General features: G+C 39.2%; 1 protein-coding gene across 1 annotated transcript; it reads left to right on the top strand.

Annotated features, from left to right (window-relative positions):
- Positions 1-13534: 13534 nt before the first annotated feature.
- LOC136245255 (speckle-type POZ protein B-like) lies at positions 13535-13897 on the top strand. The gene has a single exon (XM_066036743.1). The coding sequence runs from the start codon at positions 13535-13537 to the stop codon at positions 13895-13897; it is 363 nt and encodes a 120-aa protein (XP_065892815.1).
- Positions 13898-16568: the final 2671 nt, after the last annotated feature.

Here is a 16568-nt window from a genome sequence, read left to right as displayed (position 1 = left end):
TGTTTATTAATTGTATACATGCATGAAAGTAATTTTTAAGGAATTAAGCCACAAACAAGAGTTACCTTGTAAGAGATTAAATCTGAGGAGCAAAATTGCCCCACTAACATCTAGTTTTTGTAAAAACAACTTTTTGCACACATGCATAAGTATAACCCAAACCAGTTTAAACATACATGCCCAAGTGTGCATGCATGTATGCAAATTAAAGAAGGGTCTTAAATTTCACACAACGGTCTTACAAATGACTTCGTTTATCAATTGTAATATTATGCATGTATGGTTTATTGTTTTCTTTGCAACAGAGTGCAACCGAGAAACTTTATTTAGGATATGCACACTATCACTTTTACAAAGTAAAAAATGAAATTTTTTTCTAAATTTGCTTTCTACCTGTTGGACTAATGTTGCTAAAATGTTTCTCTATAACTTCTAGCATGCATATAATATTAATGTGCAATATTTGTGTATTTAGGCCCCTATTTGGTGATTATTAGTTTCTCATCCACCGCCCGCATCCTTCTTAAGCTACCGCATGGTAAGCCATTATTTACTCTGCGCATGCTCAGAAGAACACGTGATACCAAACTGTTATAATTTTTGTTGATGAACGCTACAATGCGCTATATATCACCAGGAGAACTGTTGTTTTCCTTAGCAAATTGCTGCAGTGCCAATTGCAATCGTGCTCTATCGACTTCATCAAAGCAGGCTTTCAGCTGACTGTCGAAAAACAGTTGGCGATCACGAAAAGTAGAATCAGCTGGTGAAGGAAATGTTTGTAGTAAGAAAGAAAGACAATTTGGACAAGGTCTGTACATCAGAGTGTTAATATTATAAAATAATGGCATAATGGTAATACCCTCCCGCCCGCATCATAATAATTAGAAAGGCTGGATGAGAAACTAATAATCACCGAATAGGGGCCTTAACGTGTTCGTATTATTTTCACCTGTGCATGTGTGTCTGTGTGATAGTGTATTACATGTATCCTCATTACTACAAAAGTAAAGTATAGTACTTCAAAATGCCATAATATATTTTCTTGATGATCTGATTCCGGATCCCATTTTCCCTTCCATACACGTCAGTATAGCCAAATGCAGGGCCGCCCACGGGGGGGGGCAACTGGGGCATTTTGCCCCGGGCTCCAGCCTGAAAGGGGCCCCAGGAGGCCCCATGAAGGGCCCCCTGACTACCTGTTTAAAAGATCGATATACTCTAATAGAACAGTCAGATCTAAATACTCTAATAGAGCAGTCACAGTATTCTTCAGAGGAGCAAGCTTATAGATAAGGAGATATGGTTGGTGATGGGTAGTTATTGTCATTGTCAGCAGGTTGTGACCTTTTTTTTTTTTTTTTTTTGGTCTTCAACTTACAGCTTGGGTGAAGGGCCCCACTTTAACTCTTTGCCCTGGGCCCCTTAATTTCTCTGGGCAGCCCTGGCCAAATGCACAACCAGATTTACTAATGCATGCAGACATGTGCCTGGTGCACTTCACTCTTTAGTGTTAATTTTGTCGAATAATTACCATATTATGTTTTGAGCGGTAGCTACTCGCCCCTAACATAATTATATACACTCAAAATTAACGTTTTATCTCAAGAGCTGACAGTTATATTATACATGTTTTTGACATTACCAATAGTATATCTACACTTTAATACTTTAGGCCCATTCAATTTAACATTAGTATCTTGAAAATAATCCCACTATGCTTGAAATTTCGTTAGCCTATTATACTCAAAATAACGCTGTATATATAGCTAACTATCAAGTTATATATGCTGTACCTCAATACACTATCATGCAATGCATAATAGTGTATTGAGGTATAGTTAATAAGTTTGCTAATTACTGAGTATTGTGTGTAGTTTTGTATTCCTTTCACTTAACAAGAAAAGGGAACTGGCTACTCCCCTCCAAGTAGCTATTCATAATTAGTTCCCTTATCAGAATAGAATTATTTGTGTAGCTATATAGCTTGTACGTCCTAGGTATAGGACTGATTATCATTTTTTATAATGATTGATTTGTATGCATGTAATTGAGCAGGATTTAAGGGCTGTGTCTTTTCCCTGCAATTAATAGAGCAGTTTCAAAACCATGGTAACCAAAATTACGCAATGGACCACACCCAAATTGCCATGTTTTTGTACCAGACTGTTTCATGTTGCAAGTTGAATTCCTCGCTAAATTCATGCCAAGACTTATTAATACGTAAGTAAAATAGTTGCCAGTGATAGAAAAAGTATGTAGGTGAGTTATTAGGCATTAAAAGATACGTACTGCCTTCCAACAGGGCAGTTTCGTAGGAAAGAGAAGTGCGTAAAGATGGGTTTGGCCAAATTGCGACCTATTCACCGCCCAAAGGTGGTTAAAACTAGGGGAAACGTACAGTACAGGTCTTTATCCAGCACCACAGTATCGTACAGCCACATCCAGCCATCCCCGAGTTAGCCAGAATCGCTCATGTGCTGGGATTCCCACTTCGTGTGAAAAAGCAGACAGCAAAATAAGACCGCTAAACTTTAACTGATGGTTGATTTCGACGATAAAACTTATCTCTAGCAAAATTCACCACTAAGAGTCTTTTGCTGCCGTTTTATCACAGTTTGGTAGTACGCCATCACCGGCCTCGTGCCTTTCAGGAGCTCTGGCTAATCCTGGGATAGCTGGATGTGGCTGTACGCTACTGTGGTGCTGGATAAAGACCTACACTTCAAGTTTCCCCTAGTTTTAACCACCTTTGGGCGGTGAATAGGTCGCAATTTGGCCAAATCGAGGGGTCCGCCACGCTTTAAATCTAACTTATCCGAGATTCAAATCTCTTGGAATCCCCATGCAATCTACAAGAATCTTCTCAAATCTCTGAATCTCTGTGAAATCTGCAAAATCCATTAAAATCCATGGAATCTTTAAAATCTTCCTAATCTTCGTGACAATCTTTTACAATCTTTAAAATCTCGCTGAAATCTTTGAATCTGAGACTACCACAATCAAATCTTAATCTTCTTGTTAGTAAATTTCAGTAAACGTTTGGATATTTTACTCAAGCTCTTGCTTGTTAACACGTATTCTTGCACCTAGGCCTGTTCGTCCACGTGTACTGTGTGATTATTGGGTTCTTGCAGTCTACGTATATTGCCAGAGATATAGCCAGTTGTTCCGCCCGAGGTTGTTTCTTCTTCGCAACGCCTTTAGCTACTTGACGAACTCGTTGGGACAAGCTAGTTAGTGACCCTGACTCGGATCTTTGTTAGGTGAGTCTACATACTGAATTCACACCTGTGAAAAGAGTGAGCATGGTGCATGTACGGATTCATATTGCTCCTGACATAATAGCCAAGATAAAACTCCAATAGCTAACAGCTACATCTCTTTAGTGAGCTCTTTAGCTAAATCAGGAGTAGCTAGCACGTCTCGTCAATATTCACATTCTTGAAAATCATCATGCAGTAATTATAATCAGCACATCTCAATCTCTATATTCTAGATATAGTATAGACCTCGATATAGACTAGCCAACATTCATGCAGCAAATGAAAAGTTTAGCTACACATGTGGGACCCCTGCTTTTAGTGATATGAGTAGTGATATTTGCTATGTAGTTTAATTTGTTATCCCACTCATATGGGACCTCAGCTGTGAAGGCTACTGAAAGCCTTTGTCAGTTTAGGGAGTCAGAGACATGCTGGCAAGAAGAATACAGAGAAGACTAATAATCCCTGCTATGGCTCCATAACCATAGGTACATGTCTTGATTGTATGTGGCTGTGGATCAAGTCACAACACGGCTGGCTGGAGTCTCTGAAATCTTAAGGTTTTGGTTACAAAGAATTTGCATGCTTTTGAATATTCCTGCACTGGTATCTTGTGCCAGCATCCCACAACATTAAGCTCAGGTATGAAAGCTTAGTCCAATTATAATTAGCTATGTAGCAACATGCACTATGTAATGTGTAAGCTTAACTCTACCATGCCAGCAAGTAATGTGTCCAAATGATATCACACTCTTAGCTGAACAGATTCGAGCAGATTAAATTACTATCTCATCTATTATTGTTTAGTGAAAGATAACAGGAGATGGAGCAGCAACCTCAGGAACTATCCACTACCAGTTTGGAAGTTGATATACTTGCGCTGAACGCATGAACGCATCTGATACCATCTGATACCTGATACCTTGAAATGCATGAACGCATCTGATGCCTTCGCTTAGCTGAGTTCATGTACGTATGTATATACATACAATTTACAATACACGCACAAACTTTAACAAGCATGCTAGCTAATCATTTATATCTCAATGGGTCAATGTCCATATCACTTTGCTAACTCAGGTAGACAGTCTCAAAGACAGTTGCACTATAAGTTATATTATATATAAGTGTGGAATCTATGTGTAAAATCTAATTGTGTGGTATATTCCACATTTGCTGAAGTCACCTACACCATTGATATGCTGAAGTTCCTGTACACAATTATCGAGACAATTATGCAGTCCAACTGTCAGCAGTTGCAAGAGATGTCTAAATAATGATATAGCTAAAATGTACACAACTTGCATGGACATGGCAAAACATGATGATTTTAGACATATTATTTGATGCATACAGTACTATAATACAGCTATACATGTGCGGCATGAAAATCTAGGGCAAAGTAGTAGTTAATAATAGTATAATTAAGCTTTGCCAACTCTAGTGTGAGATTTACTGAGCTTATGTGTGCATGCAGGGCTATTTGATTCGATTGGATGCTTTAGCTACAGTGACCAGCACTGAAGTAGTTTGCTATGTCACTATCTTGGTTGCTCAGTACAAATGAAGTATTTACAACTCAAGATCTAGGCATTTTCTCATCACTACTGAGATCACTACAAGGAGAGTTAGCTCTTAGTCATGATTTACTTACTATGTGAGGTAACTGTATAGATGCATTGGGAACAGTTCCATTAGCTATAGGCTAACTTGCTACGTGTCAGCAGGCAAAGCCGCCAATTTAACTAGGCAAATTAGCCACATATACTAAGCTCTATTGCTGGTAGTATGCAGTATTGCAATAGCTAAAGAGTAGCCTCTTCAGTAGACTCGTACCTCGACTCATACCAGGCACAGAACACGGCTCCACAACACTACAACATAGTATTTAAAAGTATTTCAAATCTTAACTGAAATCTTAAAATCTTTTCAAATCTCAGTCAAAATCTTGAATCTTTCTTAAGATTTCTCAAATCTCAAATCTAAGTACTGCGTTACGGACCCCTCGGGCCAAATCCATTTTTACGCATTTCTTCCCTACGAAACTGCCCTGTTGGGAGGCAGTACGTATCTTCCTGGTATCTTTTAATGCCTAAGAACTTACCTACATACTTCATTCTATCACTGGCATCTATTTTACTCATGTATTAATAAGTCTTGGCATGAATTTAGCGAGGAATTCAACTTGCAACATCAAGCAGTCTGGTACAAAAACATGGCGATTTGGGTGTGATCCACTACTATAGCTAGTAAACGATTAACACAAGCACCGTAAACTCAATCTTTGTAAAGTCTGTGGAAGCATAAAAATGTATTCGTTCTAAACGCATACCGTGGTGGAAGCTGTCAAGCAAGCAACCGTTTGTTATTATGGAGCAAGCTAGGATCATCGTCTAATGAATCTTCCCCAGATGCTCCGTAAGTATATACACTAGGGCGTGGCCCACCCATGGGATAACACGCACGTGATAGTACATAGGGCAAACAGTGGAAATGGAAAGTGGAAATGGAAAACGGAAATGGTCATATATCATTATATAAATGTACCCAGCCAGTGAGTGAAACCTTTGTTTAGTGGCCACCTCTTAAAGATCACCTCTTAAAGACCACCTCCGTACTGACAAAGACCACATTGTAATTATGCACTTGTCAATTTCATGCCCCACTCCCCACCCCTGGGCGTCCCCGCACCCTGCAGGTGGGGATTTGACATTACTTCTTGTCCCCACCCCTGGGGCAATTGACAGTTGTCCAATTCACTGACCGATTTTCGGTAGTTGCATTTCTAAACAATAAAATCGCACTTGCTATGATTTTACTAGCTACAGGGCAGGTTTAGGCCACTCCAAATAAATTCTCTGTTTCCTGTCCACCGCCTGCATCTGGTTACTGCCAGCTCTAAATATTCCATTATTCCGTATTCTTACATTATTTTCCGGTTAGCCAATCATGAAATAATGGAAATGAACCGTCCGCCCGCATGCAAATATGCCTGAATCCAGGACGGGAAACAGAGAATTTATTTGGAGTGGCCTTATTACTAGTCACATGCATGAGATAGCTATGCGCTTAGTCATCCTTGAGGTGTTGTCAAATCCCCTACTATGGGTGTGGGGACATAGTGGGGATTTGACAGCTGATTTTGCCCCAGTAGTTGACATCACGATTTGTCAAATCCCCTATATTCCCCCACCCTGGTGGGGCATGAAATTGACAAGTGCATTACCCAAATGGTCTCAAAGATGGCTAAGGCATACTGGGCACTTTGGCATGCCTGATGGTCACCTTTTATGAATACCACTCTACACTTTACATTGTAGCAAGGTCATCATCTCCTTACTGATACAGCAGGCTGTAGTGTACTCAGGGGCGGATCCAGACTTATGGAGAGGGGGGATCAAAAATGAACTGAGGCACTACATTGTCTCTGGTTTGATAGTGTGAGACCAAAAAAAAAAAAAAAAAGGAGGTCACAGCCAGCTGACAATAACTGCCCACCTCACCGACCACGCATTTATAGCATAAAGTACATAAAAATCCTTAAATAGCTCACTACACACTGTTCTAATACTCTGACTGCTTTATTAGAGTGACTGCTCTATTAGAGTATTTCGATCTTGGTATACTAAAAATTTTTGGAGGGTCAAGAGCCCCCTTTGACCCCCCCTGTATCCGCCCCTGAGTGTACTAGCTGCATTTCATGGACTATTTTTGTATGACACATTCTGGTACAAACTAAGTAATGATGGTGAGGGAAGTGTGGACCAAAATATGGGAGATGACATGAGCCATGGATTGCACTGACAGTGTTGGGACAGTTACTTTTTAAATGTAACTCGTTACATATTATTTACAACTGAACTATTTATAGTTACAGTTACATATTACCCATATAAGGTCAAAGCTTATCACAACGGTAGTCATACACTCCAGATTTTTGGTTACTACCTCTCCATTAGGGCTTAACCGGTTTTCTGGATTATGCGGGTTTAAGGGTTAGATAAGGATTTCATGGAATGTTTGAAATTACACTTTATATGGTAAGCATATCTACAAAGCGTGGTATATCAGTTATATACCACAGTGTACCGTTGTATATCAGTTATATACCACAGTACTGCACTTTTGATCTCCACCACAGGTGTATCATATTTAGGTACATAGTCCTCAAACCACAGGTGAGATATAATTATAATACACACCTATACCTGGGAACATTAGTATATATGTGACTGGATTTTGGGAAAACATTCCAAATTGCACATTAGAAGCTTTAAGATTAACGGTTTTAAAGAATTCAAGTCAGCATAACTTGCCAAGGATAACAAGCATGCATATGAAATTTACAGAAGAGATGCATCAATCTATTACCTTGCAGACCACTTTTAGTACTTGTAGCTGCTTGTAGAGTTTCAAATAAAACAGAAAATCTGAGCAGTTCCACCAGCAAAGTAGTATCACTAATGCTCACAAAGGCGAAGAAGGCGGGGGGTAGTAGGGTGGGCAAGAGATAAAAATGGAGACAGACCATGATTGAAGCCCAGACATGAGACAGAGGACTGTGCTGGCTTCTTAGTGGCTGATATGCAACAAAATCAGCAGAAAAATTATTTCACCAACATTATCAGGGCCATCCACCAGTAAACCACTGAATTGCCAAGCTAAGCCCTGTTATTTTGATTTTGCCTGATGTGTGATTTGGATCGGTTTTGTAAAATCTGGTCACTTGCAGTTAGGTAAGTACACCTCACCTGTGGTTTGAGGTATGTGACACTAATGCATGTCATGTCTATTAGCAAGCTAAAAGCCTGCGATGGGTGCCAGTAGAGTCAACTGCAAAAGCTATAGCCCTTGCCGTGCTGAATGATCAATCACCCCAATAATATTACATATTATATTACTTTGTGTCCACAGCCTTAAGCTGTCATGTGCGAAACTACCACCTTATGACGTGACATGATTGCGTTGTTGGACAATGTGCAAATCTTGGTTATAAGCAAGAATCTAGGTCTAGTGAATAAGTTTCATTCAGTAGGCTTCGTTACTTCGTAGTGGCTAGGTGTTACTCAGTGGATTATTAATGAGATTAGTAACTTCATTACTTAAAGTAATAATATTACATAATATTAGACTCGTTGTAGTAACTTCATTACTTAGGTAATGCATTACATTTGCAAGTAAATAACTTGAGTTGTATTACCTGTTTTACAGCATATTTTGTTATATAGTTACCACAAAAGTAATAATTATTACATAACGTGTTACTTATGTAACGCGTTACCCCCAACACTGTGCACTGATGTTTGAAGCTCATCATGTAAAGAGGTGGTCTTTATAAAAGGTGTAATCAATTAGATCAAGGTATGCCTTAGAACCTAATTGCATGTATAGAGGCGGTCTTTGTAAAAAGGTGATCTTTTAGAGATGACCACTAAGTGAGATTTTTACTCTAAGACACACATATAATATGATATGACCATTTCCGCTTTCCGTTTCCATTTCCACTGTTTCCAATTGCCACAATTTGAGGTATGCAATATAGCAAGTAGGGGTTGGATGCAGAAAGAATTGTATGGGTTTTAGGCTTGGATATTAGTTGCCTAGATTGTAGTGAGCTGTCTGGAGATGAAAGTCACCACCATATTGTTGATTCAGAGTTTGCACTATTAAGTTTTTAGACTCCCCAGTGCATGTACAGGATTTATTACCTGGTCTCTGTATAGTGGATAGTTCAATAGTTAACATCATGTGACAAGTATATATATATATATATATATATCAAGACACACGATAGTGTGTCGTGCGGCCCAAGAAGCCGGCGCGCCACACCGTGAGTATATTAACAGGAAGAAAGAAAACGCAATTTTCACACCTATGTAGCTCTGTGATCCCTTATCCGATTGGAACCAAATTTGCTGGAGACGTGCCGCCCAGTTAGGGTAGTCTACATACCAAATTTGAAGAAAATCGCTCCAGCCATTTCCGAGATACGAGCGAACAAAATTTCGTTTTAATTTCTTCGTTTTTTTCTTCTTCATCTTCTTCATTTCGCACACTTTGCAAAATTCGCCATAAAACACGAATGCGTGCTCGGATTTGGCTGAAATTTGGCACACTTAAAGGGCTCATTAAGGCGGATCTCCGTACCAACTTTGGTAGGAATCCGATGAACATTCACGGAGTTATGACCGATTATTTGCGTAAAATAAGGTCGAAGGTCTGTCACGCCTACAGGGTAAACGCCTTGGAGGAATCAGTTGACAATTGATATGTAGATGGAGCAACCATCGTAGGAGTGCCTTTTTGTGGTTTGAAAGGAATCGGGATAAAGACCATGGAGATATGACACGAAACCCAACCTGTGTCAAAATTACGCGATCGATTTTTATGAATAAAAAAACTATTAGTTTTCGTATCTACCAGGCAAACCGCTTAGAGCAACGAGCTGAAAATCAGTATGTAGCTGGAATAATCATCATAGAAAGTCCTTGCAGTAGTACAGAAGAATCGGATTACAAATCACTGAGTTATGATTCGAAAGGCAACTAGGTGCAGCAAATGCGAGATCGACATACTCTAATAGAACAGTCACCCTAATAAAGCATTCAGCTGCATTTATAATTTACTCAGTTATATTACATTGTAAGTTATTCTGTAGGGAATTCAGCTACAAACAAGTCACCCTGTAGTCAGATCAGCTAGAAGAAGGTACCTAATAGAGAGTTCAGCTACAAATAAGCCATCATGTAGAGAGTTCAGCTCAAATAAATCACCCTGTAGAGAATTCAGCTACAAACAAATTGTCCTGTAGAGAGATCAGCTAGAAGAAGTTACCTTGTAGAGAGTTCAGTTACAAAGAAACAATCATGCAAAGAGTTTAGCTACAAACAAATCACCCAGTAAAAAGTTCCGCTATGAACAGATCACACTGTAGAGAGTTCAGTTAGAAACAAGTCATCCTGTAGAGAAATCAGCTAGAAGAAGTCACCTTGTAGAAAACAATCATGCAAAGAGTTTAGCTGCAAACAAATCACCCAGTAGAAAGTTCCGCTATTAACAGATCACACTGTAGAGAGTTCAGTTAGAAACAAGTCATCCTGTAGATAGATCAGCTAGAAGAAGTCACTTTGTAGAGAGTTCAGCTACAAAGAAACCACCATGTAAAAGAGTTCAGCTGCAAACAAATCACCTGTAGAGAATTCAACTACAAACAAATCACCCTGTAGAAAGATCAGCTAGAAAAAGTTACCTTGTAGAGAGTTCAGCTACAAACAAATCACCCTGTAGAAAGTTCAGCTACAAACAAGTCACCCTGTAGAGAGATCAGCTAGAAACAAGTCAGCCTGTAGAGAGTTCAGCTAGAAGACGTTACGTTGTACAGAGTTCAGCTACAAAGAAACTACCATGTAGAGAGTTCAGCTGCAAATAAATCGCCCTGTAGAGAATTCAGCTACAAACAAATCACCCTGTAGAAAAGTAGATCAGCTAGAAGAAGTTACCTTGTAGAGAGTTCAGCTACAAACAAATCACCCTGTAGAGAGTTCAGCTACAAACAAGTCACCATGTAGAGAGTTCAGCTAGAAGAAGTTACATTGTAGAGAGTTCAGCTACAAAGAAACTACCATGTAGAGAGTTCAGCTGCAAACAAATCGCCCTGTAGAGAATTCAGCTACAAACAAATTACCCTGTAAAAAGATCAGCTAGAAGAAGTTACCTTGTAGAGAGTTCAGCTACAAACAAATCACCCTGTAGAGAGTTCAGCTAGAAACAAGATACTCTGTAGAAAGATCAGCTAGAAACAAGCCACCCGTAGAGAGTTCAGCTAGAATAAGTTACACTGTAGAGAGTTCGGCTACAAAGAAACTACCATGTAGAGAGTTCAGCTGCAAACAAATCGCCTGTAGAGAATTCAGCTACAAACAAATCACCCTGTAGAAAGACCAGCTAGAAGAAGTTACCTTGTAGAGAGTTCAGCTACAAACAAATCACCCTGTAGAGAGTTCAGCTACAAACAAGTCACCCTGTAGAGAGATCAGCTAGAAACAAGTCATCCTGTAGAGAGTTCAGCTAGAAGAAGTTACATTGTAGAGAGTTCAGCTACAAAGAACTACCATGTAGAGAGTTTAGCTGCAAAAAAATCGCCCTGTAGAGAATTCAGCTACAAACAAATCACCCTGTAGAAAGATCAGCTAGAAGAAGTTACCTTGTAGAGAGTTCAGCTACAAACAAATCACCTTGTAGAGAGTTCAGCTACAAACAAATCACCTTGTAGAGAGTTCAGCTACAAACAAGTCACCCTGTAGAGAGATCAGCTAGAAACAAGCCACCGTAGAGAGTTTAGCTAGAAGAAGTTACATTGTAGAGAGTTCAGCTACAAAGAACTACCATGTGGAGAGTTTAGCTGCAAAAAAATCGCCCTGTAGAGAATTCAGCTACAAATAAATCACCCTGTAGAAAGATCAGCTAGAAGAAGTTACCTTGTAGAGAGTTCAGCTACAAATAAATCACCTTGTAGAGAGTTCAGCTACAAACAAGTCACCCTGTAGAGAGATCAGCTAGAAACAAGCCATCCGTAGAGAGTTTAGCTAGAAGAAGTTACATTATAGAGAGTTCAGCAGTTTAGCTGCAAACAAATCTCCCTGTAGAGAATTCAGCCACAAACAAATCACCCTGTAGAAAGATCAGCTAGAAGAAGTTACCTTGTAGAGAGTTCAGCTACAAACAAATCACCTTGTATAGAGAGTTCAGCTACAAACAAGTCACCCTGTAGAGAGATCAGCTAGAAACAAGCCACCGTAGAGAGTTTAGCTAGAAGAAGTTACATTGTAGAGAGTTCAGCAGTTTAGCTGCAAACAAATCGCCCTGTAGAGAATTCAGCTACAAACAAATCACCCTGTAGAAAGATCAGCTAGAAGAAGTTACCTTGTAGAGAGTTCAGCTACAAACAAATCACCTTGTAGAGAGTTCAGCTACAAACAAGTCACCCTGTAGAGAGATCAGCTAGAAACAAGTCATCCTGTAGAGAGTTCAGCTAGAAGAAGTTACATTGTAGAGAGTTCAGCTACAAAGAACTACCATGTAGAGAGTTTAGCTGCAAAAAAATCGCCCTGTAGAGAATTCAGCTACAAACAAATCACCCTGTAGAAAGATCAGCTAGAAGAAGTTACCTTGTAGAGAGTTCAGCTACAAACAAATCACCTTGTAGAGAGTTCAGCTACAAACAAGTCACCCTGTAGAGAGATCAGTTAGAAACAAGCCATCCGTAGAGAGTTTAGCTAGAAGAAGTTACATTATAGAGAGTTCAGCAGTTTAGCTGCAAACAAATCTCCCTGTAGAGAATTCAGCTACAAACAAATCACCCTGTAGAAAGATCAGCTAGAAGAAGTTACCTTGTAGAGAGTTCAGCTACAAACAAATCACCTTGTAGAGAGTTCAGCTACAAACAAGTCACCCTGTAGAGAGATCAGCTAGAAACAAGCCACCGTAGAGAGTTTAGCTAGAAGAAGTTACATTGTAGAGAGTTCAGTAGTTTAGCTGCAAACAAATCGCCCTGTAGAGAATTCAGCTACAAACAAATCACCCTGTAGAAAGATCAGCTAGAAGCAGTTACCTTGTAGAGAGTTCAGCTACAAACAAATCACCCTGTAGAGAGTTCAGCTACAAACAAGTCATCCGGTAGAGGGATCAGCTAGAAGGATCACCTTGCAGAGAGGTCAGCTACAAAGAAATCACCCTGCTTCATCTTTTCTTCTTCCCGTAGTAAAGAAAAAAATGACAGGTTAAAAAGCCCTAAAGCCGGCCATAGGCCGGCGGCTTTGGGGTATACAAATGCAAAAAGAAGTGAAATCTAATCCAAAACAGCCAAGCTGTAAAAAAAGAGTGCGGCCCTGAGAAAGGCTATGGTGAAAAAAGATGTGAAATCCAAGGTGGCGGCCAAGAAATGGCTGTGATGGTAGGTTAATGGTAAAAATTTTAATAACAACAATTCAGTGAATTTGGTGCCACTTGGTCTTGGCACAAAATTCACTTGAATTGTCGTTATTAAAATTTTTACCATTAACCTACCATCACAGCCATTTCTTGGCCGCCACCTTGGATTTCACATCTTTTTTCACCATAGCCTTTCTCAGGGCCGCACTCTTTTTTTACAGCTTGGCTGTTTTGGATTAGATATATATATATATTGGATAAAGTACTGTCATTATGTGGAAACTTTTGCCAATTGCAGTGCTAAAGTGACTAGCAGCTTGACAACCAAGTTATCGTTCATGCAGATATCTCCTGGTTCATTTTCTCCACCCACTGATGTAACCTTCAAGTTATTTGATGGTAGTATTGATGCTCACAAGATGATACTAGCTGCTGTGTCCCCTGTCTTTGAGAGGATGTTCTATGGAGACTTTAAGGAGGGAAAATCAAAGGAAGTAGAATTACCGAAGGACAAGTACAAAGTCATGAAGCTACTTGTTGATACTGTTTACAGTGGAAGCTGTGAACTAGCTGATCTTGATGATACTATTCCACTGATTGAAGTGATGGATCGCTACCAAATTAACAAGGTTCTACTGCAACACATGTGTGGTGAAGCCATCCTATCACAATTGATTCCTCTTGTTACCAAAGTATGTTAGTGTGATGAGTGAGGAAAGTCACAAGAAAGCAGCTGATAAGGTCATGAGCTACACTAACAATGATTTTGTTACTAAGTTTGATGAGACCAAAGATCTTCCTGAAGAGGTGATGCTACACCTACTAAAACATGATGATGTCAGAGTACATGAAATAGATATCTTTAAATTTCTGGTGAAATGGCACGACTACCAAGCCAAAGAATTAAGCAAATCAATACTGCTAATAAAGGAGCTCTATCGTAGCATCAGATATTCTTTAATACCTCCTCGCCTTTTGATTGAAAAGGTGGCTAATTGCACCCACGTTGATAAGGAAGTTTTTGCCAAGGCATTTGATTGTATTTACCGTAACGGTGATAAGCCAAGAGTGACTCTAAATTTGTTGGGAACATTAAGCACAGGCAGAAAGGGTTTTAGTATAACCTGTGCTTCTGAAAATGAGTGTTCAGTTTCTTACACTTGGGAGCAGGATATTAATGCATGCAAAGATGTTGTTACATCAAATCCACTCAAAAATGGGATATATGCTCTTAAAATAACATGTGCACCAAATAACCTTTTCTTTCGTATCACTGACAGAGCACATCAACGGTTGCACTGTGATAGTATGATATACAACGGCTACTTGATTATCCTAAATGTTTATGACAATGATATATTTCTAAATATAGTGGAAAACGATAACAATGTCAAGCTAACTGTTAGTGCCACAGGAGCTCTGCCCTTTTACTGTTCCTTTGTCACTGCTTGAAGTTTCTTAGTTTACTAGAGTGGTATATCCCCAGTATATGGAACAGTTAATTGTTTGGAATTTTAGTAGCTTTTCAGTAAACCTGCATTCACTGATGTTTACTGAGAGTTTAAAACTTAGTAAAACAATTATGTTCCATATACTTAAAGTTACTGACATTTTACTATCAGTATAACTGCACACAACTACAGTAAAGCAGCTTAACAAATTAGTAAACTAAGAACCTTCAAGCAGTGTGTAGTGTTCAATTCAAACAGGCAAGGCAATGCGCACATATGCATGTCTTTTAAAATCCATTCTGCATTTTAATAGTACTGGTTATGTGTGCTGACAGTGTGACAATTGAACACAATAAAGTATTGTATTGTACTTTTGAATGTAGAACATTATATATATAGCTAATTAAAAATCAGGAACCACAAGCAGGGCTGCCCAGAGAAATTAAGGGACAGGGCAAAGATTTAAAGTGGGGCCCTAGGAGCAAGGAGGTTCCACTCTGAATCACAACTTCACTCGAGCTGAAAGTCAAACAGAAAAAGAAAAGGTCATTACATGCTGACAATGACAATAGCTACCCCTCACCAACCATATCTCCTTATTTATAAGCTTGCTAAACTGCTCCTCTGAAAAATACTGTGACTGCTCTATTAGAGTATCTAGATCTGACTGCTCTATTAGAGTATATCGATCTATTCAAGGGGCCCTTCATGGAGCCTCCTGGGGCCCCTTTCAGGCTGGGGCCCGGGGAATAATGCCCTGCCGGTCGCCTCCCCCCTGTGGGCGGCCCGGACCACAAGTGGATTATATTTAATCTACTAGCACTATATAATATAAATCTTAGTGAATGAATTCTAATCCAACCTTTGTGGCATACTATACAGCATTATATCATGTAGCTATATATACTTCATACAGTATCTCTCCTGTACAAATGTATATAAGACATAAAAGAATTACTATGAAGTTTAACTGTTTTCTAATTGGTTAGTTTGCTAAGTAAATTAATTTAGAATCTGGGTATATAGGCACCAAAACTATTATAATATGCTTTATGCACTGCTACAGTGTTTAAAGAGGTAATTACTGACTTTTGCTAGAGTATATGTCGATCATTTTCTGTGACAAGCATTTTCACATACAATCCTCAAAAAGACTACAACTACATAGATCAGTATAGCATAATTGTAGTCTCACCATGAGTTACCAGCCAGATTTTATTTATTGGAGAAAACAGTAGTTTCAAGTGACAAAACACAGTCTGGCAGGCAAGACTATAGCATAATTATGTGAAACAACGGTAGATTAATTAATCCCCACACTGTTAAAATGAAGAGTAACTACAACTCTTAAAGAGCTTCCATAATAGGGAGGATTTAACATCCCTGGAGAGTAACCATTACTCCAAAGGAGTAACTGGGGAATAACACATGCTCTGAAGGTGGTGTCACTTACTCTTCGGAGTAATGGTTATTCTCTTCAGAGTGTTGGTTACTCTCCAGGGGTGTTAAATCCTCCTTACACTGGGAACCTTTTTAAGAGTCATGTGGGGTTACTCTTCATTTTTAAGGTTTTAACAGTGCACTGCAAAGGGGCTGACACCAGATTGGTAGTAGTAAGAAAATGGAGGCCATGCCTATAATTATGGTAGATGTTTTTAGCTAGTGTGTTTGCAATTTGTTGAGTACAGCTCGATTACTAGCATGTATTAGAGTATGGGTAATCAATATCACAAACTCTACCAGTAGCTATTCCATGCATGTACTACACCACATCATGTAGATTCCCATTATTCTTGACAGCTGCATGATAGTACTTTATGGACCACAGATGATTAATGATATACTGGGACCTAGCTGTTTGTCTCAGTCCAGGTGTATAGCATTATAGAATAGTAGTTCCAGTAAAGATGGAGTAAATACA

This window comes from Dysidea avara, chromosome 15 (genome assembly GCF_963678975.1).
Source record: "Dysidea avara chromosome 15, odDysAvar1.4, whole genome shotgun sequence".
NCBI classification, from domain to species: domain Eukaryota; kingdom Metazoa; phylum Porifera; class Demospongiae; order Dictyoceratida; family Dysideidae; genus Dysidea; species Dysidea avara.
This window is presented reverse-complemented; position numbering and strand designations above follow the sequence as displayed.